The sequence below is a fragment of the Pristiophorus japonicus genome, chromosome 21 (assembly GCF_044704955.1).
Source record: "Pristiophorus japonicus isolate sPriJap1 chromosome 21, sPriJap1.hap1, whole genome shotgun sequence".
In the NCBI taxonomy this organism is placed as follows: domain Eukaryota; kingdom Metazoa; phylum Chordata; class Chondrichthyes; family Pristiophoridae; genus Pristiophorus; species Pristiophorus japonicus.
The window spans coordinates 45,429,840-45,453,633 of NC_091997.1; the positions used below are offsets into that span (position 1 = coordinate 45,429,840).

The 23,794-nt window shown below is 45.5% G+C and overlaps 1 protein-coding gene across 2 annotated transcripts in view; it reads left to right on the plus strand.

The window, feature by feature from the left end:
* Positions 1 to 23,794, plus strand: part of LOC139233982 (vesicle-fusing ATPase) — a 322,181-nt gene that overhangs the window by 163,172 nt on the left and 135,215 nt on the right. For both annotated transcript variants that reach the window (XM_070864726.1, XM_070864727.1), the window contains exon 12: positions 2,391 to 2,578. In XM_070864726.1, coding sequence (XP_070720827.1) covers positions 2,391 to 2,578 — 188 coding nt within the window. The remainder of the gene's footprint in view (positions 1 to 2,390; positions 2,579 to 23,794) is intronic.

Below are 23,794 nucleotides of genomic sequence, written 5' to 3' on the forward strand. Positions count from 1 at the left end.
ACTGAAGTACTTCTTTGAAGTGTAGTCACTTTTTTAATGTGGGAAACGCGGCAGCCAATTTGCAAACAAACAAGCTCCCACAAACAGCAATGTGATAATGACCAGATCATCTGGGGTTTTTTATTAGTGATGCTGGATGAGGGATCAATACTGGCCAGGACACCGGGGATAACACCCCTGTTAGATTAAGGAACCTCTGACAGAGATTTCCAAAATTATGTAAGGTTTTGAGCGAATTAATAGTGAAAGACTGTTTCCACTGGTTGCTGAATCAGTTTAAAAAGGGCCATAGACTATTGGTTATCAACCACATCAATTTGCATTTATATGGTGCCTTTAACTTGGTGAAACGTCCCAAGGCGCTTCTACAGGAGTATTACGAGACACAAAAATTCAACACCGAGCCATATAAGGAGAAATTAGGACAGATGACCAAAAGCTTGGTCAAAGAGGTAGGATTTAAGGAGCGTATTGAGGGAGGAAAGAGAGGTGGAGAGGCGGAGATGTTTAGGGAGTTCCAGAGCTTGTGGCCGATGCAACAGAAGGCATGGCCACCAATGGTGGAGCAATTATCACTAGGAGAATGAAAAGGAAATAAGAGGAAGCTCTCAATGCAGGGATTTGCAGGCGCGAAGCAACATTTTTGCACTTGATGGATTGCCCTTACTCCAGTGTCAATATTCCATATTTAACATTGGAAAAACATCAAATGTTTTTGCAGGTGTGGGAAATGTCAAAATTTCAAAAGCTGCTGAGCCAATTCAGTACTGAAATAGCAAATGTATTCAATAGTTCTGAAGTTCTGTTCTCCTTGGTTAATGCTCTGAAGTTCATTGCTTGATTGAAAGTTCTTTCACTTCATAAACATTGTTAGAAATACAGAATAATAGATGGATAAGAGAAAATTGTCGTCAACCCAGAGGCTCAGGTGACTTAGTAATTTTGTAAATATCACCGAACCAAAACTTATGGCAGTGTCCTGAAACTTTTGATCCATCTTTTGTGTATTGTGATGGTTTTCGACTACATCCATGTGCCGGACCTTGTCCAATATTGACATACTCCCAAGGACCCAGATGGCAAGTTTGCCGAGGCTGCGCTTATGGCACCGAGCCTCGCCAGTGGCTAGTACAGGCCAGAGATGGCTCCGATTCTCTGACACGTGCTCAGTACTGGGACCACCGCCTCACTGAGGGTGCCGGTTGCAGAAAGCATGGGAGGGATATATTCTTCATCTTCATCATCATCATCATCATAGGCAGTCCCTCGGAATCGAGGAAGACTTGCTTCCACTCTAAAAATGAGTTCTTCGGTAGCTGAGCAGTCCAATATGCGAGCCACAGTCCCTGTCATAGGTGGGACAGATAGTCGTTGAGGGAAAGGGTGGGTGGGATTGGTTTGCCGCATGCTCTTTCCGGAACCTGCGCTTGGTTTCTGCACGTTCTCGGCAATGAGACTCGAGGTGCTCAGTGCCCTCCCATATGCACTTCCTCCACTTAGGGCGGTCTTTGGCCAGGGAGACTCGGGTGTCGGTGGGGATGTTGCACTTTATCAGGGAGGCTTTGAGGGTGTCCTTGTAACGTTTCCGCTGCCCATCTTTGGCTTGTTTGCCATGAAGGAGTTCTGAGTAGAGCACTTGCTTTGGGAGTCTCGTGTCTGGCATGCGGACAATGTGGCCTGCCCAGCGGAGCTAACCAAGTGTAGTCAGTGCTTCAATGGGAATATATTGTGCACCGTTGAAAATCCATGCATGTTGAATTTTGTCTTTTTGGATTGGATGGATGCATTAATAGTCATCACGTTGGTTCATGTACAGCTACAAAGGTCCTTTTGTACTGTAAGAGTGAAACAACCTGTTTTCCCCCCCCCGCATGCTTTGCAACCACCAATGAAGACACTCATTAAAATCGACTGGAGCAACACGAGTTGGTTTTCTTTGGTGCAAACCAGCCCCAGGGAAAGTGCACACAGCTCCTTTAACCACTGAGGAAACTTAATCTGCCGATTGTACATTCCTTGTTGATATTCCATTTGTAAGTACAGCCAGATAATGTGGAGCCCCGATAACCCTAATAGTTACCCTGTGGGAAATCCAGAAAGTTGGATAATTGGGGTGCTTATCCACAACAGGCTTTAGTTGACTAATACCGTACCAAGTCCACTGGGTTGTTGCTCCGATGCCATCGTATGTAGTTACTTTGCTAATGTAGACCTCGTAATGCAGACAGCAAAGCTATGAAAACCATCTGCTATTTTTGGGGAAAGGGAAAAAAAGCTTGGCACAGCAGGAAATGTGACTCGTCATTGGTAAGTTCTTGGATGTTGAAGTTGTGATAAGTTTTGAACGTGTCTGTCCATTTGTTCCTGCTGTTCGTCTCGCTCCCCATCAGGTTTGCCCGATGAGAAAGGACGAGTGCAGATTCTGAATATCCACACAGCAAGAATGCGAGAGCACAATCTGCTCAGCGACGACGTGGATATTCTCGAACTGGCCCAGGAGACCAAGAATTTCAGTGGTGCGGAGTTGGAGGGTCTAGTGCGAGCTGCTCAGTCAACCGCAATGAACCGACACATAAAGGTAAGCACGGGCATTTGGGTGCCTGGTCGCAGTTTCCTAACCTACATGGTAGTTACGTTAATAATTGCACCAGAAACTGGAACATCTTAATTTGCATAACTGCACTAAGGTATCTGCTTGATTGCAATCTCTTGTTACTGTACATTACCTCAATTAAGTACCTCTGCCTCCTGCTGAAATATTGATATAGTTGTATTTTAACGCTGCTGGACAGATTCCTACAGGATGTGCTGTTTTTCCTGTGAGTTGAACTTCCGTAGATCCATATGGACTTTAAATGGTTACATTAGAATGGAAGTTAAACAAACCAGAAGTCTGTACTATAAAACCGTTCCACCCTGACGGGGCTGTATGCAATCTTACAAAGCGGCTCAGAGCTGTAATTTTTTCCCTTCCCCCACCTTTCCATTTCTGGGACTGCTCCCGACAAATCCAAGTGTTAACGGTTATACACACTATCTACAGCATTGCACAGGGCCATACTGAAGCTCTTAGTATGTAATAAAACTTACTGCCAATGACTTGAGCTGCCTAGTGCTTGCGAATCTCCAAATGGAAGATTAAACACATCAAAAAATGTGACTTTGGTATAAATTACAAATCCAGTTTATATTGAAAGTATAAACTGAACAGTAGAAAATCAATATGGCAGATTTCACATGACTTGCATTATTTAATGTTAAAGTTAGAGCTAGGCCATTCAGAAATAGTATCAGGAAGCATTTCTTCAGAGGGTGGTAGAAATACGGAACTCTGTCCCCCAAAAGGCGGAGGATGCTGTCAAGACTGTGATAGATTAGTGCTTGGTAAGCATATCCAGGGATATGGATCAAAGACAGGTAAATAAGGTTGTGGTACCGATCAGCGACAGCACCTCCCAAATCTAGAACGTAAGAACATAAGAAATAGAAGCAGGCGCACGCAGGCCATTTGGCCCCTCGAGCCTGCTCCGCCATTTAATAAGACCATGGCTGATCTGATCATGGACTCTGCTCCACTTCCCTGCCCACTCCCCATAAATCTTTATTCTCATCGCTCAATGATCTGTCTATCTCCGCCTTAAATATATTCAATGACCCAGGCTCCACAGCGCTCTGGGGCAGAGAATTCTACAGATTTACAACCCTCAGAGAAAAAATTCCTCCTCATCTCAGTTTTAAATGGGCGGCCCCTTATTCTGAAACTGTCCCCTAGTTTTAGTTTCCCCTATGAGTGGAAATATCCTCTCTGCATCCACCTTGTCGAGCCCCCTCATTATCTTATATGTTTCAATAAGATCACCTCTCATTCTTCTGAACTCCATTGTGTATAGGCCCAACCTATCTTCATAAATCAACCCCCTCATCTCCGAAATCAACTTGGTGAACCTTCTCTGAAGAGCCTCCAATGCAAGTATATCCTTCCTTTTAATACGGAGACCAAAACTGCACGCAGTACTCCAGGTGTGGCCTCACCAATACCCTGTACAGTTGTAGCAGGACTTCTCTGCGGCCTATACCACCTAGAAGGGTAAGGGCAGCCAAGTCACACACCATCCTGACTTGGAAATATATCCCGTTCCTTCATTGTCGTTGGGTCAAATTTCTGGAATTCCCTCCCTAATAGCACTGTGGGAGTACCTTCACCTCGCAGACTGCAGCAGTTCAAGGCATCTCACCACCACCTCTTCAAGGGCAATTAAGGATGAACAATAGATGCTGGCCTTGCCAGCAATGTCCACATCCCATGAATGAATTAAACAAAAACCATGATCTAATTGAAGAAAGAAAGACTTGCATTTATATAGCACCTTTCACAACCACCGGACGTCTCAAAGTGCTTTACAGCCAATGAAGTACTTTTGGAGTGTAGTCACTGTTGTAATGTGGGAAATGCGGCAACCAACCTGCGCACAGCAAGCTCCCACAAACAGCAATGTGATAATGACCAGATAATCTGTTTTTATATTGATGGAGGGATAAATATTGGCCAGGACACTGGGGATAACTCCACTGCTCCTCTTTGAAATAGTGTCAAGGGATTTTTTTTACGTCCACCTGAGAGAGCAGACGAGGCCTCGGTTTAACGTCTCATCCAAAAGGCGGGCAGAATAGGCTTGAAGGGCTGAAAGGCCGACTCGTGTTCCTATGTATACTACATCTCCTGGGTACTAACTATAGTAAGATTGAACACTTGATTCACCCTCATACTTAACCTGGCAAAGCGTCTAACATTATTTGTGAGGTTTCCTCTCGCAATCACCAAGGCTATAGGTGTCCACCTTCACACAGGCTGCTGTAGGGCAGGAAGACCTGGAGCAGTAGAAGACTACCTCTCATTCCCGTCTATTCCCCCTTGAAGTTTAAAATGGGGTACAGGAAATCAATAAGAGTCTTCCACAGTTGAACAAATCAAATTGAAGAGATGGTTTCTTGAACCTCAGCCAGGAGTTGGACATAATCCATTTGCAAGTGGTTCCAAGCACCTTCACCATAACTAAAGCCAGCAATCTGTATTCGGTGGTAGTTTTACACTTGCTTCGCACTGGAAGAGGAATGCTCTGTCTCCCGAGTGAGTATGAAAGGCTTTGAATATCATTGGCACACTGATTACTTGTGAGATAGTTAGTGCACTGTTCTTTCCCCCCTCTTCCTGTAAACGACAAAGGACAAGAGGACAGACAGGCAACTTGCTCTCAACAACAACAATTTGCATTTTTATAGCACCTCTAACTTAGCAAGGCGCTTCACAGGAGTGTTCTCAAATGAACTTTAGCACCATGCCACATAAGGAAATATTAGGACAAGAGTTAGGTTTTATGGTATGCCTTAATGGAGAAAGGGGCGGAGAGGTTTAGGGAGGGAATTCCAGAGCTTGAGGCCTAGGCAGTTGAAGGCATAGTCACCAGTGGTGGAGTGATGAAACTTGGACGCGCAGTGGCCGGAATTGGAGGGTTGTAGAGGTGAAGGAGGTAATGGAGATAAGGAAGCGAGAGGCCATAGAGGAATTTGAAATGCACGCTCAGAATTGACACCAAGCTGCATAAGTAGAAACGAGCGCCGCTCAGAGGTATGTTTTAAGGAGCATCTTGAAGGACCGGGAGCCAATGTAGGTCAGCAAGTGCAGGGGTCATAGGTGAACAGGACTTGGTGCGAGTTAGGATTTGGGTAGCAGAGTTTTGAATGAGCTCAAGATCTTGTGATCTAGACTGATGTCATTTTGTAACTGCTCAAAAAATACAGGAGGGAAGGTCCACCTCTCTAACTATCTTTCCTCTAAGATGCTCCTTAAAACATACCTCTGAGCGGCGCTCGTTTCTACTTATGCAGCTTGGTGTCAATTCTGAGCGTGCATTTCAAATTCCTCCATGGCCTCTCACTTCCCTCGTTGAGCTGCGCTTATTTCTACTTATGCTGCTCGGTGTCAAATTATTATCGCATAATACTCCTGTGAAGCACCTTGGGACATTTCACTACGTTAAAGGCACTACACAAATACAAGTTGTTGTTGTTTAGTATTTTTGATGGCTGAACCGAGCTCTGTGTAGGACAGAACACTGGTGGCTGAGTTTGGGATTCATGGAGGATGGGAGGCCAGCAAGGAGGACATTGGAGAAATTGATAAAAACATGGCTAAAGGTTTCAGTGGCAGAGCGGCTGAGGTCAGAGCAAAGGCTTTGTCCACCCACAAAAGCACAGTTGAGAAAAAGAATTCTCTTGAGGAAGGTAGATGTTTACCGGCCTTTCTACCGTGTAGCACAGTGTGTTTTGATGGCTGCTTCAATTAGCTATATTTTTTTAACTTAAAAATGCATACATTACGGCATGCTTAAGAGTGTTACAGTGGGAGCATTGAGAAACCGATTCAATTCCGGCCACGCTTCAATCATATCATTGTGCTTGAGCTACAAATGTTTCCCCACAGAATGGGAATTGGAGGATCGGTCACCCAGCGCCATGCTTCAGCATCCACTAACCGGCTGTGACAAAGTGTCACTGGCAGTGGTTTGAGACCATCTCTCTCTCCATCCTGCCCCCTTGGCCAAGAAAAGCACGTGGTGCAAAATCTTTCCAAAGTTGGTTTAGAAAGGTTGTGTTTCCATCATGACCACTGACTAGCAGGCTGCAAAGCCTTTTCAGCATTTTGTGACGAATGGAGTTGTAGTTTTAAACACTTGTCGTGTGATGGTATAGTCCTGCTCATCTTGCGTCCCTGAAGTTTTAGTGTCCTTTGGCGGAAGATGTGGGTATGGTTCTTAATGAATACTTTCTGTTTTCACGAGAGGGGTAATGCAGACACTGCTATCGAGAGGAGTGTGAAATATTAGATGAAGTAAACATAATGAGAGAGGAGGTCTTAAGGGGTTTAGCAGCTTTGAAAGTGGATAAGTCCTCAGGCCTGGATGAAATGTATCCCAGGCTTTTAAGCGAATTAAAAGAGGAAATGGCAGAGGCTTTGACCATCATTTTCCAATCCTCTCTGGCTTCAGGTGTGGTGCTAGAGGACTGGAGGACTGCTAATGTGGTATCTTTATTGAAGAAGGGAGAAAGGGATAGACCGAGTAATTACAGGTCAGTCAGCCTAACCTCAGTAGTGGGAAAATTATTGGAAAAAATCCTGAAGAACAGGATAAATCTACATTTAGAAAGACATGGTTTAATCAGGGACAGTCAGCATGAATTTGTTAAGGGAAGGTCATGTCTGATTAACTCGATTGAATTTTTCGAGGAGGTAACCAGGAGGGTCATTGAGGGCAATGAATATGATGTCGTGTATATGGATTTTAGCAACGCTTCTGATAAGGTCCCACATGGCAGACTGGTCTCAAAAGTAAAAGCCCATGGGATCCAGGGCAAAGTGGCAAGTTGGATCCAAAATTGGCTGAGGCAGGAAGCAAAGGGTAATGGTTGATGGGTGTTTTTGTGATTGGAAGGATGTTTCCAGTGGGGTTCCGCAGGGCTCAGTGCTTGGTCCCTTGCTTTTTGTGGTATACATCAATGATCTAGACTTGAATATAGGGGGGTATGATTAAGAAGTTTGCAGATGATACAAAAATAGGCTGTGTGGGTTGACGATGAAGAAAGCTGCGGACTGCAGGAAGATATCCATCAACTGTTCAGGTGGGCAGAACAGTGGCAAATGGAATTTAATCTGTAGAAGCATGAGGTAATGCATTTGGCGAGGGCTAACAAGGAAAGGGAATACATATTAAATGGTACGGCATTGAGAAGTGTAGAGGAACAAAGGGACCTTGGAGTGCATGTCCACAGATCCCTGAAGGTAGCAGGCCAGGTCGATAGGGTGGTTAAGAAGGCATTCAGAATGCTTGCCTTAATTAACCGAAGCATAGAATATAAGAGCAGGGGGAATTATATTTGAACTGTATAAAACACTGCTTGGGCCACAGCTGGAGTACTGTGTGCAGTTCTGGTCACCGCATTACAGGAAGGACGTGATTACACTGGAGAGGGTACAGAGGAGATTTACGAGGATGTTGCCGGGAATGGAGAATCTTAGCTTTGAGTACAGATTGGATAGGCTGGGTTTGTTTTCCTTGGAACAGAGGAGGCTGAGGGGAGACCTCATTGAGGTGTATAAAATTATGAGAGGCCTGGTAATAGTGGATAGAAAGGGCCTATTTCCCTTAGCAGAGGGGTCAACATCCGGGGGGCATAAATTTAAAGTAATTGGGAGAAAGTTTAGAGGGGATTTAAGGGGAAATTTCTTCACACACAGGATTGTGGGAGTCTGGAACTCACTGCCTGAAAGGGTGGTAGAGGCAGAAACCCTCACCACATTTAAAAAAAAAAATACATGGATGTGCACTTGAAGTGACCTAGAGCTGGAAAGTGGGATTAGGCTGGATAGCCCCTTGTTGGCCGGCATGGACACATGGGCCGAAATGGCCTCCTTCCGCACTGTAAACTTCTATGATTTTATTATTAAGCCCCGTGGAGGTTTGACTGGTTGGTGAAAGTGGACTCTGAGGTGCATGTGAAGCTGGCAGAATATGCACATTTCTTCTTGGGCAGTCCTTTGGAGTCGAGGATGACTTGATTCCACACTAATACGAGCTTTCAGGTGACTGATGAGTCCAATACGGGACCTACAGTCTCTGTCACAGGTGGGGCAGACAGTGGTTGAAGGGGGATGGGTGGGTGGGGTACTTGGGTTGCCGTGCGCTCCTTCCGCTGTTTGCGCTTGGCTTCTGCGTGCTCCCGGCGAAGAGACTTGGTGTTTTTTTGCACAGTCTCTTCTATCGTTCACTGATCTGTCGTTTTTCTCCAGTGAGTGTCCTTCTGAATTAGTAACCAGAGACTGAGCTCATGTAGGTGCTGGCATTTGCTTCCTCCTTATCTAAACAGCATTATCCATGTCTGGATGTTTTCCTGAGAATGTAGATGCTGTAGATTAGAGTAGTTTCATTGTGGTGCTTATTTGGGTATTTTTTTTTGTTGTTTTCTCTCTGCCTGCCTCGGGTAGAACTCTGCTTCCATCTTCTCTTCCCTTCCCCCCCCCCCCCCCCCCTCCCCCCAACGACACTGAATCAAGTGTAATGTTATCCTGCTTTCAGTCATTAGAGCTGACCAATTCCTCTGAAATTGATCTTCTGACCAATCTGGTTGAATTCCAGGCGAGGCCCCATGTATCCACCTTGAATTATTTCTGTTGTGTATACAAATGGCTGCCACCAAACACAACTGCTGTACACTGCTGTCCCATTGTACAAGTTAGATTTACAAACTACCCAAAACATTCTTGACCACTCCCTTACAGAGCCCTGCATTTACCTAATGTGGGAGGCTGGCTAAAACCGTGGAAATCGTGCAAGACCAGAACAGCAATGTTGGGACTCTTGCAGGAAGTAAGAACCAGAGGAAAAGTCAATCTAGTCCCTTCATTCGTCACTGATGGCTTATTTGCATTCTAGAACCACTTCCAACATCTGTAAAGGCCTAGTTCCCTTTCTGCTAAACTTTGCACTTTATGTGGGTAGCACCCAAGATTTTAACGTAAACGGGGAGTTGGCCTTGCCTCAGTGGTGGCACACTGACTTCTGTCAGAGGTCGTGCGTTCAAGCCCCACTCGAGACTTAGCATACGATCGACGCTGGCATTTTGGGGCCGCGCTGGGGGAATGCTGCTGGTCAGAGTTGCCGTCTTTTGGATGAGATGATAAACCGAGGCCATGCTATCCATCAGGTGGTAACAAAGACCCTATGGCACTTTATCGAAGAGCATGGGAGTTCACTTTTGTGTCCTAGAAAATATTTACCCTTCAAAGCCTAAAGAACTAATTGTGTGGTCATTTATTTCACTGCTGTTTGAGGGACCTTGCTGTGCGCAAATTGGTTGCTGCATTTAAATAGTGATTACGCTTCAAATGTGCTTCATTGCCTCAACAGTTTTTGAATGTTCTGCATTTGTGAAAGATGCTATATAAATGCAAGTTTTCTTTTATAGTCTTAAAGGACCACTGCAGGCTGCTTGTTGCAACTGCGGAGCATTTCAATAGAATCCCAAATAATTCGAGTGTAATTGTGGTCATCATCGGCAGTCCCTCGGAATCGAGGAAGATTTGCTTCCACTCCTGAAGTGAATTTTTTGGTGGCTGAACAGTCCAATGCGAGAGCCACCGTCTCTGTCACAGGTGGGACAGATAGTCGTTGAGGGAAGGGGTGGGTGTGACTGGTTTGCCGCACACTCTTTCCGCTGCCTGCGCTTGATTTCTGCATGCTCTCGGGGTTGAGATTCGAAATGCTCAACGCCCTCCTGGATGCACTTTCGCCACTTAGAGTGGTCTTTGGTCAGGAACTCCCAGGTGTCAGTGGTGATGCACTTTATCAGGGAGGCTTTGAGGGTAACATTTGTAACATTTCCGCTGCCCACCTTTGGCTCGTTTGCCGTGAAGGAGCTCCACATAGAGCACTTGCTTTGGGAGTCTCGTGTCTGGCATGCGAACTATGTGGCCTGCCAGCAAAGCTGATCAAGTGTGGTCAGTGCTTCAAGGCTGGGGATGTTGGCCTGGTCGAGGACACTGATGTTGGTGTGCCTGTCCTCCCAGGGGATTTGTAGGATCTTACGGAGACATCATTGGTAGTATATTTCCAGCGACTTAAGGTGTCTTCTGTACATCGTCCATGCCTCTGAGCCATACAGGAGGGCGATATTCCTACAGCCCTGAAGACCATGAGCTGGGTGGTAGATTTGAGGGCCTGGTCTTCGAACACACTTTTCCTCAGGCAGCCGAAGGCTGCACTAGAGGCGGTGTTGAATCTCCGCATCAATGTCTGCTTTTGTTAAGAAGCTCCCGAGGTATGGGAAATGGTCCACATTGTCGAGGGCTGTGCCGTGGATCTTGACGACTGGGGGGCAGTGCTGTTCGGCGAGAACAGGCTGGTGGAGGACCTTTGTCTTACGGATGTTTAGTGTAAGACCCATGCTTTCGTACGCCTCAGTAAATACATCGACTATATCCTGGAGTTCAGCCTCAGAATGTACGTAGACGCAGGAGTCGTCCGCATACTGTAGCTCAATGACAGAGGTTGGGGTGGTTTTGGACCTGGTGGTAAATCTATGATCAGCTGCTTTGATCCACAAAGAACATTAAGATGAAGTGATGGGTAGTCTCTTCTGTGGTCACCTGTTGAGGAGTGGGTCATATATTAAGCACTGTAAAGCCTAACTACTTTAATAACAGCAGCAACTACTTAGATTTTAGTGCCATCTGTGTAGGAGGAAAGAATGAGTTTCACAGAGGGAGAAAGCAATAAACAGTGAGCCTTAGTGGGAGAGATAGGAGAGGTGACCAAAATCATCAGATTGGCTTTCTGAGCTTTTTGAAGGTGATGAGAGAATTGGAGGGGTTTAGGAAGGGAGCTCCAGAAGGTAGTACCTAGTGGCTGAAAGTTAGTTGGGTCAAGTCAATTGATAGGCGATCAAGGGTAGTTAGTTGTGTTCATTAAGAATTTTTTGTTTTTGACAGAAAAGCTTTTTTGCAAACACAGAGCTCCCTTGCAGTTCGTTTTGTGTAACCGTCATTCGGAGACCTGTGGCCACCCAGCACAAGGTGTTGGTGAATGTTCAGTGTGTTGATGCTTCGTGACCGGTGAAGGCTTGGGTGTCTTGTCAGATTGCTGTAGCCAGTAAAGCAGCAAATCACAATGTAGCCTGTGAGCAATGACCCTTGTTCCGGGCCTACCTTCACTGATTGCAAACTTCACACTGAAGCTATTGTTGCAAGGTGCAAACATTCTTGGACACATTTCAACACTGGTGTCTGGCTGGTTCTAGTCAATGTTCCCGATAAGCAGTGCGTCTCCGTGAGAACTGTGAATGGGCCACACAACCCCTTTAAAGGGGTCAAGCATCCCAAAAGAAATGACGGAGAACACTGGTGCTGGTATTTAAGTTTTTCTGCTCGGTGTGGTTTTTTTGTGTGTCTGCTGCCTCTGCACAACTAAAATAGTTTTTGCAGCTCTTTGAGCAGTCTGTGAATTATATACTAAAACTACTTGGCCACAATCCCAACAACAAAAACAACTTGCGCTTATACAGAGCCTTTAACCTAGAACAACATGAAAAGGTGCTTCTCCAAGACCCAATCAGAAACAGCTGGACTCTGACCAAAGGAAGGAGATATTGGGAAAGGCCACCAAAAGCTTTGACAAAGGTGGGTTTTAAGGACGTCCATCAAGGGGGAGGGAGAAGGGGGGGTGCGGTGGAGAGGGAGTTTGAGAAGTTTATGGAGGGAATTCCCTTCCTTGAGGTCTGGGCAGTTGAAGGCACAGCTGCTAATGGCAGGTTGAATGTGGGATACACAAGACCAGAGTCTGAGGAAAGCAGACTCCAGGGTAGAGTGGTTGTCTGGCTGGAGGAGGTTATGGAGATGGGGATATGGCCATGAAGGGATTTCAAGACAATAATGAGAATTTTAAATTTGAGGCATTGGTGGGGGGGGGGGGGGCGCCTGGGAAAACTGGGATGATGGGTGGGGAAGACTTGGTGTTGGATAGGATACAGTCAGCGGCGATAAACTGAAATTTGCGGAGAGTGTTGATGCAAAACTGGCCAGAAGAGCATTCAAATAGTGTCTAGCGGTTATAAAGGGATGGGTGAGGATTTTAGCAGTAGATGGGTGGAGTTGGGGGCCAAGGTAGGTGGTGATAGACGTGAAAGTAATCCGTTTTTATGCTGGAGAGGATATGGGATTGAATAGGACACAAGTTGCAAACAGTGTACTGCAGCCTGAGATGGTGGTCAGGGAGGTAAAATGGTAGCAATGGTCGAGTTTATGGCGGGGTCCGATTATGATGGCTTTGAATTTGCAATTTAACTGGCGGAAATTGGAGCTCATGCAGGGCTAATGTTGGATTAACAGCGTGAGAACTCTGCAACATGAAGGGGTTGAGACAGGTGGTGGGGGTCAAGCTGGATGTTATAAGTGTCTACGGATGATGTCACCGTGGGAAAGAATAGGGGATCCTTGGGCGACTCCAGCGGTAAGGCTTTTGGGGTGGGAAGAGAAGTAATTACTGGGGATGCTCTGGCTACAATTGGATAAGTAAGAATGGAACCAAGTGATGGCTGTCCCACTGATCTGGGCAGTGGAGGAACGATGTTGGAGGAGCATTGTCTTGTCAGTGTCAAAGGCTGAAGAGGTCAAGGAAGGATTATGTACCACAATCCCAGAGAATGTCATGTGTGACTGTGGTAAGGGCAACTTTGGTGCTATGGCAGAGACAGAAACCTAATTTGGAGAGTTCAATCGGAGTTGTGGGAAGATGGCCATGGATTTGGAAGGTGACAACATGTTGAAGGATTTTTGAGAGGAAAGGGAGGTTGGCGATGAGGTGGTAATTTGGAAGAACAGTGGGGTTGAGAGTGGGTTCATTGAAGAAGGGGGTATGTTTTGAAAGGAGGGGAACAGTACCTGACAAGAGGGAACCATTTACATTGCCAGGAAGTTGGGTGATCAACAGTTTAGTGGGAATGGGGGTCAAGGGAATAGGAGGTGGGTTTCATGGACAAGGTGACCTCCGAGAGGGGAGAAGCTAGAGTGAGACGTTGGTTCTGGGCTTGCGTGGGAGCAGACTGGGTCGAGGTTTGGTTTGGTGGGTAAGGTTAACTTGGGGAAAGCAACAGAAGTAGCTGAATGAATGGTCACAATCTTCATGACAAAGAAGTACATGTCCTCTTTGCATTGGATGGAGGTGAGCCTGCAGAAGGTAGGGGAGAGGGGTTTAGGCAGGATGAGTGTGGTGAGTTCAGAGAGGAGGGAGAACTGGGATGATGATTGAAATCATGATGACTCACTTCGTACAGAGGCTGACGGGAAATAGTTTGCTTAGAACCTCGGGTAGGGACCGTGTGTGGATAACGGGAATTTTAATGGAAAGGTGAACAGGAAACAAGACGAGATGTTCGAAGAAGTTGCTAACAAAAGAGCAGGAAGCGAGACCAAGATGTGACTTGGTGATGAGGGTCACACCGCTACCATAGCAATTTGGGTGGAGCAGGTGGTCGAAAGTCAGGATGTAGATGCAAAAAGAGCAACTTGTATTTATATAGCGCCTTTTAACGTAGTGAAACGTCCCAAGGCGCTTCACAGGTGTATTATGCGCTAAATATTTGACATCGAGCTGCATAAGTAGAAATTAGCGCGGGGCTTGGTCAAAGAGATATGTTTTAATGAGCATCTTGAAGGGCTGGGTGCTCTTTACCTTTCCTTCATTGTTCATAGGTTTATATGTAACCTTCAGGGCTGCTGACCGAGGGTCATGCAACTCTTTGTCGGCCAGCGCAGACACACTGGCTCGAAATGGCCTCCTTCTGTGCAGTAGATTTCTGTGTTTCTATGAAAAAGAGGCGGAGCGATTTAGGCAGGGAGTTCCAGAGCTTGGAGCCTAGGCAACAGAAGGCACGGCCACCGATGATTGAGCGATTATAATCAGGGATGCTCAGGAGGGCAGAATTAGAGGAGTGCAGACATCTTTGGGGCAGGGTGGGTGGGGGAGCTGGAGGAGATTAGAGATAGGGAGGGGCGAGGCCATGGAGATATTTGAAAATAAGGATGAGAATTTTGAAATCGAGGCGTTGCTTCACCGGAAGCCAATATAGGTCAGCGAGCAAAGGGGTGATGGGTGAACGGGACTTGGTGCGAGTTAAGACATGGGCAGACGAGTTTTGGATCACAGCTAGTTTATGTAGGGTAGAATATGGGAGGCCAGCCAGGAGTGCATTGCAATAGTCATATCTAGAGGTAACAAAGGCACGGATGAAGGCTTCAGCAGTGGATGAGCTGAGGCAAGAGTGTTACGGAGGTGGAAATAGGTGGCCTTAGTTATGCTGCGGATGCAATCATCCACAATAAGATCATGGATGACTAGGACCGCCTTCACGAGTGAACGGATATTCTGGAGGGAAATGTGGAGGGGCTGGTAATTGTTGATCAGCTGGCAGTGTCCAAAGGGACCATTGTGGATGGGGTAAGCAGGATGGTTGGGAGGTTGATGTGTTTGGCTCCCAGTGGGCATGCTAGTTGGGATGGCCGGCGAGAGAGGCGGATGTGGCAGTTGAAATTACCACTCGCGAGGCTACTGCAATGGGTATCTCAATGGGCACTTTGGGCAATGCCAAGCAAAGCACAATGGGGAACTGAGAGCTTATTCAAGGGAGATTCATGCTTGGGATGGCAGCAGGAGAGTGGGAAGGCAGAGGAGGAATGATGGGTTGGGGTCTGGATTGGAGGGGAAAAATATCCAAGAGGGGGGGAAATTGAAGATGGCATGATGTGCTGACAGGAAGGGAAAGAGATAGGAAAATGGTCTGGAAGGAGCCAAGAGGGGGGAAAAAAAAGAGAGCTACAAAGAATAGACTCTGGTCCAGAGTGGCAGCTAAAATGTGCAGCTGAATGGTCACAGTGGATTCGGGTTACATAGGCACTGCGGACCTTAGGGGAGAGATGTTTGGCCATAAAGGGAGGACAGGGAGGAGACCATACGCAATGGAAAGACACCCCCCCGATGGATTAGGATTTAAAACATCACTTCGTTTTTACTATTGTGGGGATTTTGGGGAACGGTTAGCTTAGCTTAGTCACATACCCTGCTGAAACACTCTCTCGGCTCCTACATGAAAAATGTCCACTTGGCAGCAGTCGTTTGCAGGTAGCCATGCAACGCCACCAAAGGAAGAACCTTCAGGTGAGTACAGCACGAAATTGAAGAAGCTGCACTGCTTGGGGACACAATATCTGCGTGGTTTTTTTTATTGAGTTTTTAAGAGCAGGAACATGTGGAAGGGAGAGAAAAGCCAATGTGCTCTCTCAGTGGGATGAAGAAAATCAAACAAACATAACACAAAAGTAATGATCTTTGTGAAAGTAGGCCCAAAACACTGGTTTCCAAAGAGAACTGAGGATTAAATTACCCAAATCAGATGGCTCTTGCAGCTTCAAGCCGGCTAGCTGATTTGAATCCTTATAAGAACGTAAGAAATTTGAGTAGGAGTAGACCATTTGGCCCTTCAAACCTGCTCCGTCATTCAATAAGATCATAGCTGATCTTGTGCCTCAACTTCATCTTTCTGCACCATGCCCATATTCCTTAATTCCCTTCGTATCCAAAAATCAATTGCTTTATGTCTCGAATATACTCAACAACTGAGAATTCACAGCCCTCTGGGGTAGAGAATTCCAAAGATTCACAACCCTTTGAGGGAAGACATTTCTCTTCATCTCAGTTTTAAATGGCCAACCCCTTATTCTGAGACTGTAACCCCCCTAGTTTTATACTCTCAGCCAGGGGAAACATCCTCCCAGCTTCTACCCTGTCAAGCCACTTAAGAATTTTATATGGTTCAATGAGATCATCAACATAGACCTAGTCTACTCAATCTCTCCTCTTAGTCCAATCCCCTCATCCCAGGTGTCCTTCCTTGGATAAGGAGACCAAAACTATACACTACTGCAGGTGTGGTCTCACCAAGGCCTTATATAATTGTGATAAAACTATTTATGCTAATAGCTTTTATTACAAAGGGAACATGCCATTCTTCCTAAATTGCTTGCTGTAGCTGCATGTTAACTTTGTGATCTGTACAAGGTCCCAGTCTCTCACCATTTAAAGATTTTTTGTAACAATTTGGATATCTTCTTGTGTCCTAATAGAAATTTGTAACTTTTTTTCCATCCCAATTTTCCCTCCGCTTTTTCATCTTGATGTTACATTGGCTCCCATTCCACCAATGCCTTGTTTTCTTTTTTCCTCATCCTTTGTTTAAATCCATCCATGACCTTGCCTCATACTATCTCTGTAAACCCCCCCCCCCCCCCCCCCCAAGTCCAAGAACTCTATATTGCTCCAACTCTGGCCTCTTGTGTACCTCCCACTCCCTTCGCCCCACCATTGGAGGCGTGCTTTCAGCTCTCTAGGCCCTAAGCTCTGGAATTCCCTCCCCAAACCTCTTTGCACCTCCACCCCTCTCCGCCTTTAAGACTCTGCTTAAAATCTACCTCTTCAACCAATTATATAGGGCCTTAGAGAGACCACACCTGGAGTAGTGTGCAGGTTTGGTCTCTTTACCCAAGGAAAGATTCCTGAGATGAGGAATTTTCCCAAGAGGAGAGATTGAGTAGACTCCGCCTATGTTGGTGATCTCATTGAAACATACAAAATTCCGAAGCAGCTTGACTGGGTAGAAGCTGGGAGGATGGGAGTCTAAAACTAGGGGTCACAGTCTCAGAATAAGGGGTTGGTCACCTGTCCTAATGTTGTCATCTTTGGCTTGGTGTCAAATTTTGACTGATTACGCACCTGTGAAGAGCCTTGGAAGGTTTACTATGTTAAAGGCGCAATATAAAAGCAAGTTGTTACTGACTTGTTGCTGGCGTGAGATTCCATTGTACCCACTGAGGCTCAGTACCTTGTGATTATTGATAAGAAACTTAATGGTGCGTGTCGGCAGGATTTTCAACTTCTGGTGGGAGCCCAATTCTTTCCTCTCTGCACACTTTTAGCAAGGGTTGCGAGTTACCAGCCCGAGTGGGAGCCCGAGCTGACTTTCTTAACTCTCTTCTCCCAACCAAATCCGTGGACATTGAAAGCAACTGGATGCCTTCTTACTGGCCTGACCGAGACCTCCTGTGTCAGCATAGGTCAGTGATTGAATCCGGAATGTTCTTGGTCGGGAAAGCTCAGCCACTCACTGGATAAGCCTGCTGAGTAATTGTAGGAACGTGGAATTTGATAAACTTATCCGCCCCACTGTTTTTCAAAGTCAAAGTCAATGTACCCCTCCCTTTCAAGTCCATGGCTTTTGTTTTTGACTGTCTATCTTGACTGGAATGAGTGAACTGTGGGTTTCTTCCACCTTTTTAAGCTATTGATGTACTGTGCTTGTCTGACTGGGCAGGAGCTTGTTGTGATGGTCAGCTTTTCTCTGTCCAGACCCAGCGTGAAACGATGCTTTGTTGCCACCTCACTGACTGTATAATCGCACTGTAGAATGATGATTCTAAAATATACATTTTGCCTGTACGGTTATTGTGGGAAATGTATGGGTGTGGTAAGCATTACTGCATGCTATCGATCTGTCCTCTGTTTCTATCTATGCAAAAACTCCACACTCCACATAGGGATTTGCCTTCAGAGAAAGAGACTATATCTGATAGAGGATTGCATCAAAGTTAAGTAGGATTAGTTCAGCCACATGATCTGTTGGCGCTTAGGACACCTCACTTTAGCTTAATCTGAAATGTTGGCACCCAGCACCTTCCACTGGATAATTGTGGGACAGAATTCTGACCGCAAGCAGGACTTGTAATTTGAGGATTTTGAGAGGTTTAATACATTTACATGCTTGATGACGTGCAGGAATTTTGATTATGATTGACGTATTCTCGAGGAGCATCGTCTGTTTCCTTGATGCTGATCATTTCATTGCTGCAGCTTCATTTAGATCTTTTCCACAGCAGAGGAAAACAGTTTGACTCATTCCAGGAAACCTTATGCTTAGCATGAAACGAAGACTTGCATTTATACAGCCCCTTTCACAACCTTGGCACATCCCAAAATGCTTTACAGCCAATTAACTACTTTTGAAATTATTCACTGTTGTAATGTAGGAAACACAGCAGCCAATTTGCGCACAGCAAGGTCCCACAAACAGCAACGATATAATGACCAGATAATCAATTTTATTTAGTGATGTTGGTTGACAGATATATATTGGCCACTTCCCTGCTCTTCTTTTGAAATGGTGCCATGTGATCTTTAATGTCCACCAGAGAGCGTAGACAGGGCCTCTGTTTAATGCCTCATCTGAAAGACTCTGCATTACAGCACTCCCTTTCTTAGTACTGCACTTAAAATATAAACCTAGATTATATGCTCAAGTCTCTGGAATGAGACTTGAACCCACAACAATGCAAAATGCCATTGCAAACTTGTAGATAAATGGTGCCAGGACCTCTACCTTTGTGCCAGTTTTTCTTCATTCCAGCAGAGCTTGGCAATGGCAATTGTAATGTATGCATCTTTTGAGTATGCTCACAGGTTTGTAGAGCTGTTGCATTGAGTGGCTTAGCCAGTCATGTGATGTTCACAAGACTCCATAAAACCCCAGTCAGTTGGGTCTGGATCATCCACGATGAGGTATGCAGTTGTGAGCCTAGTGGATGAACCGGTAATAAGTAGTGCAATTGTTAAACCTTTGTTAATAAACCAACTAGTTCTTGCTATCAATGTGTTGCTATGAATTCTTAAGCAAAGAACCCATGAATCAAATACAGTATAGCTATGAAAAACAGCCCTGTGTCTGAAAAATATATCCATCACCTTCTTAAAATTTTTAGCGCCTTCTACTGCCACTGTCTCCCTGGGTAGATTATATCACAGCAGCTTGTATTTATACAGTTTTATTTTTAAAAAGCCCAGTGCACTTTATAAATGGGTATGAAAACCTGTGCTGATCCAGGTAAAAGAGATTATTAGGGGTGACTGGAAGCTAGCAGAAGAGATGGATTTTTAAAGGTGCAGAGGGGTTGGATGGAGAAGGATGCTTAACTTGGCATAGCTTCAGCCTCTACCATCAATGGTGGACAGAAGATAGGATCAATTTATAGCAGGTCGGAGGAAAAGTTTTTTTATTGATAAAGGAGGGCTGGAGCAGATGGTTGAGATGGGTAGGGCATAGTTGGTTTATAAGCAATGACCGGGACTTTGAACTGAATGCAATGGGGACAGGGAGCCAATGTAGGTCAGCAAGGATGGGGTTAATGGGTAATTAGGACAGTGTGAGGATGTGTGTGACCGAGTTTTGGAGAAGCTGCAGTTTGCAGATGGGAGGCCAGCAAGAGATCCTAAAGAGTAATAGTCTTGAGGAGAGACTGGCATGGATAAGGGTTCTGGTGACACAGGTAGGCTTGGAGGTAAGCCATGTTCCAGAGGTAGAAATAAGCAGAATTGGTGAATGGGATGTGATGATTAAAAACTTGTCTCCTAGTCAAACAAGAAACAAAAGTTCTGGTTTCGTCTGAGAAACTTTTCAGGGTGAGGGGATAGAATAGGTGGTAAAGGAACAGAATTTTTGGAGGGGCTGAAGTCACTGGCTTAGGCCTTCCTCACATTGAGCTGGAGGAAATTGTGACTCTTCCAGGCAGGGAGTGTTGATTTTGCCATCTTTAAGCTGGTCTTCACCATCAATGCACCTCGAGATCCCTTTTCTGCTGGCCCCTGCCATTTATTTTGTGCTCCCGTTTGTTTCCCCTCCTGAGCTCTATGATTTTGAAACTTCTGTGAAGTTTTTGATCATAGCTTTGAGGAATGTTGCTACTTTGAAACACAACACTTGGCTGCATTTAAGACACCCTTTGTTTGCATCTTCTGTTAAAGTATAGCACAATTACATGTTGAACTCCTCTGCTCAGCCCCTACGCTTTGAAGCAGGCCAGCACGCTGTACCAGAGTGATGATTTTCCATTTCCCACTGTAGCTGTCCAGTGACCCCTCTCTCTGAGTTTTCTGAATAATCGCCGTTTTGTGCACTGGGCCCATGTCCACCAAGAACTTGACTGAGGTCAATGTATGAAGTCAAAAGGTGGAAGAAATGCTCGATCTGTGGTATATTTGAGCTCCCATCCTAGATGCAAGAAGTCAGGGCCCACCCAATGCATCAGTTGTCTGGTTGTGTGCCTTGCACTTCCAAACGGTCACTTGTAGAGACTTCAAAGATGGCCTTTCTGTGAAGCTGGGCAATGACAGCATGGCACTAAGCTATGTAGGACAAAGGTCCGAGCTTCGATTCTTGGACTGTGCCGTGCTCATCAATGTCCCAGCTGGGGTAGCAGCGGGGTGCTGCAATTGGTCGCAGTTCCTAGGTTAGTGTGCATTTGTGTGAATGTACGATTGGGACTCCATGTTGTATTTCAGCACAGGCATGATGGGCCGAATGGCCGATTCTTGTGCTGTATAATTCTATTTTGAATAGCTTGTTGGAGGGTTACTGTGTTTGTTGAACCACACCATGGCAAGAGCAGTTACCTATAGGGGAAAAAATGTTAAGAATTACAGATCGCTTCAGGTAATGACTACACCTTATTTAAAGGTGGGAAACATTATTGGCTTTGTTTCTTGGCACCACTACCTGCCTGTAAGATGTGATGTGTAATAAAGCTGCTTAATGCTTCATTTTAGCACAATGCTACATTAACAGCCATTTTCCCCTCTGAGTCAGTGCATCTTATCTAAATTGGATCTTGCAACTGCTTGTTTGTAGCGTTGGCGTTTGCCCCTTAGCAGTCGGATTTGGCACCGGGTGCCGAGTTACTGAGAATATGTTCAGTGAGTTCTCTAACTCTTGCTCCATTTGCTTTAATTTCCTGTTGCTGTTTGAGTGTATCGGAAATAATTATTCGCGCTCTGTGCTTTTATGTTTTAGCTAAACTTTGAGCTGCTTGTCGATTGCCGAATGTCCAGGTGGTCTGGTTGCACCACAGAACGGTAGAATATAGATGCTGCTCTCGTTCTGAATTCCTGATCTCAAACTGGCTCTTGGGTTTGTGTGGGAAGCGGGGGTGGGGAGGGGAAATGGAGGAGATGAAACACATCTTGCAGGGAAAATGGAGTACGAGAAGAAGCTTGCAGGGAACATTAAGGCGGATTGCAAAAGTTTCTATAGGTATGTAAAGAGAAAAAGGTTGGTGAAGACAAACGTAGGTCCCCTGCAGTCAGAATCAGGGGAAGTCATAACGGGGAACAAAGAAATGGCGGATCAATTGAACAAGTACTTTGGTTCGGTATTCACTAAGGAGGATACAAACAACCTTCCGGATATAAAAGGGGTCAGAGGGTCTAGTAAGGAAGAGGAACTGAGGGAAATCTTTATTAGTCGGGAAATTGTGTTGGGGAAATTGATGGGATTGAAGGCAGATAAATCCCCAGGGCCTGATGGCCTGCATCCTAGAGTACTTAAGGAGGTGGCCTTGGAAATAGCGGATGCATTGACAGTCATTTTCCAACATTCCATTGACTCTGGATCAGTTCCTATGGAGTGGAGGGTAGCCAATGTAACCCCACTTTTTAAAAAAGGAGGGAGAGAGAAAACAGGGAATTATAGACCGGTCAGCCTGACCTCAGTAGTGGGTAAAATGATGGAATCAATTATTAAGGATGTCATAGCAGTGCATCTGGAAAATGGTGACATGATAGGTCCAAGTCAGCATGGATTTGTGAAAGGGAAATCATGCTTGACAAATCTTCTGGAATTTTTTGAGGATGTTTCCAGTAAAGTGGACAAAGGAGAACCAGTTGATGTGGTATATTTGGACTTTCAGAAGGCTTTCGACAAGGTCCCACACAAGAGATTAATGTGCAAAGTTAAAGCACATGGGATTGGGGGTAGTGTGCTGACGTGGATTGAGAACTGGTTGTCAGACAGGAAGCAAAGAGTAGGAGTAAACGGGTACTTTTCAGAATGGCAGGCAGTGACTAGTGGAGTGCCGCAAGGTTCTGTGCTGGGGCCCCAGCTGTTTACATTGTACATTAATGATTTAGACGAGGGGATTAAATGCAGTATCTCCAAATTTGCGGATGATACTAAGTTGGGTGGCAGTGTGAGCTGCGAGGAGGATGCTATTAGGCTGCAGAGTGACTTGGATAGGTTAGGTGAGTGGGCAAATGCATGGCAGATGAAGTATAATGTGGATAAATGTGAGGTTATCCACTTTGGTGGTAAAAACAGAGAGACAGACTATTATCTGAATGGTGACAGATTAGGAAAAGGGAAGGTGCAACGAGACCTGGGTGTCATGGTACATCAGTCATTGAAGGTTGGCATGCAGGTACAGCAGGCGGTTAAGAAAGCAAATGGCATGTTGGCCTTCATAGCGAGGGGATTTGAATACAGGGGCAGGGAGGTGTTGCTACAGTTGTACAGGGCCTTGGTGAGGCCACACCTGGAGTATTGTGTACAGTTTTGGTCTCCTAACTTGAGGAAGGACATTCTTGCTATTGAGGGAGTGCAGCGAAGGTTCACCAGACTGATTCCCGGGATGGCGGGACTGACCTATCAAGAAAGATTGGATCAATTGGGCTTGTATTCACTGGAGTTCAGAAGAATGAGAGGGGACCTCATAGAAACGTTTAAAATTCTGACGGGTTTAGACAGGTTAGATGCAGAAAGAATGTTCCCAATGTTGGGGAAGTCCAGAACCAGGGGTCACAGTCTGAGGATAAGGGGTAAGCCATTTAGGACCGAGATGAGGAGAAACTTCTTCACCCAGAGAGTGGTGAACCTGTGGAATTCTCTACCACAGAAAGTAGTTGAGGCCAATTCACTAAATATATTCAAAAGGGAGTTAGATGAAGTCCTTACTACTCGGGGGATCAAGGGTTATGGCGAGAAAGCAGGAAGGGGGTACTGAAGTTTCATGTTCAGCCATGAACTCATTGAATGGCGGTGCAGGCTAGAAGGGCTGAATGGCCTGCTCCTGCACCTATTTTCTATGTTTCTATGTTTCTATGTTTCCACCAAAACATGTTTACCACCTTAAATGTTTTGCGCACACATGCTCTAATCTTTCTCCAACTTTATGTAATGCTATTTGTCATATTTGTATTTCTGCTGATTACACCTGAGGGGGTGACAAAGGTCAGTCATTCATGTTAATAATGTGTGTGTGAGCTGAACACTCAGTCTGCCATACATGCCCTCTACAGTGCTTTCCCTGCGATCTTTA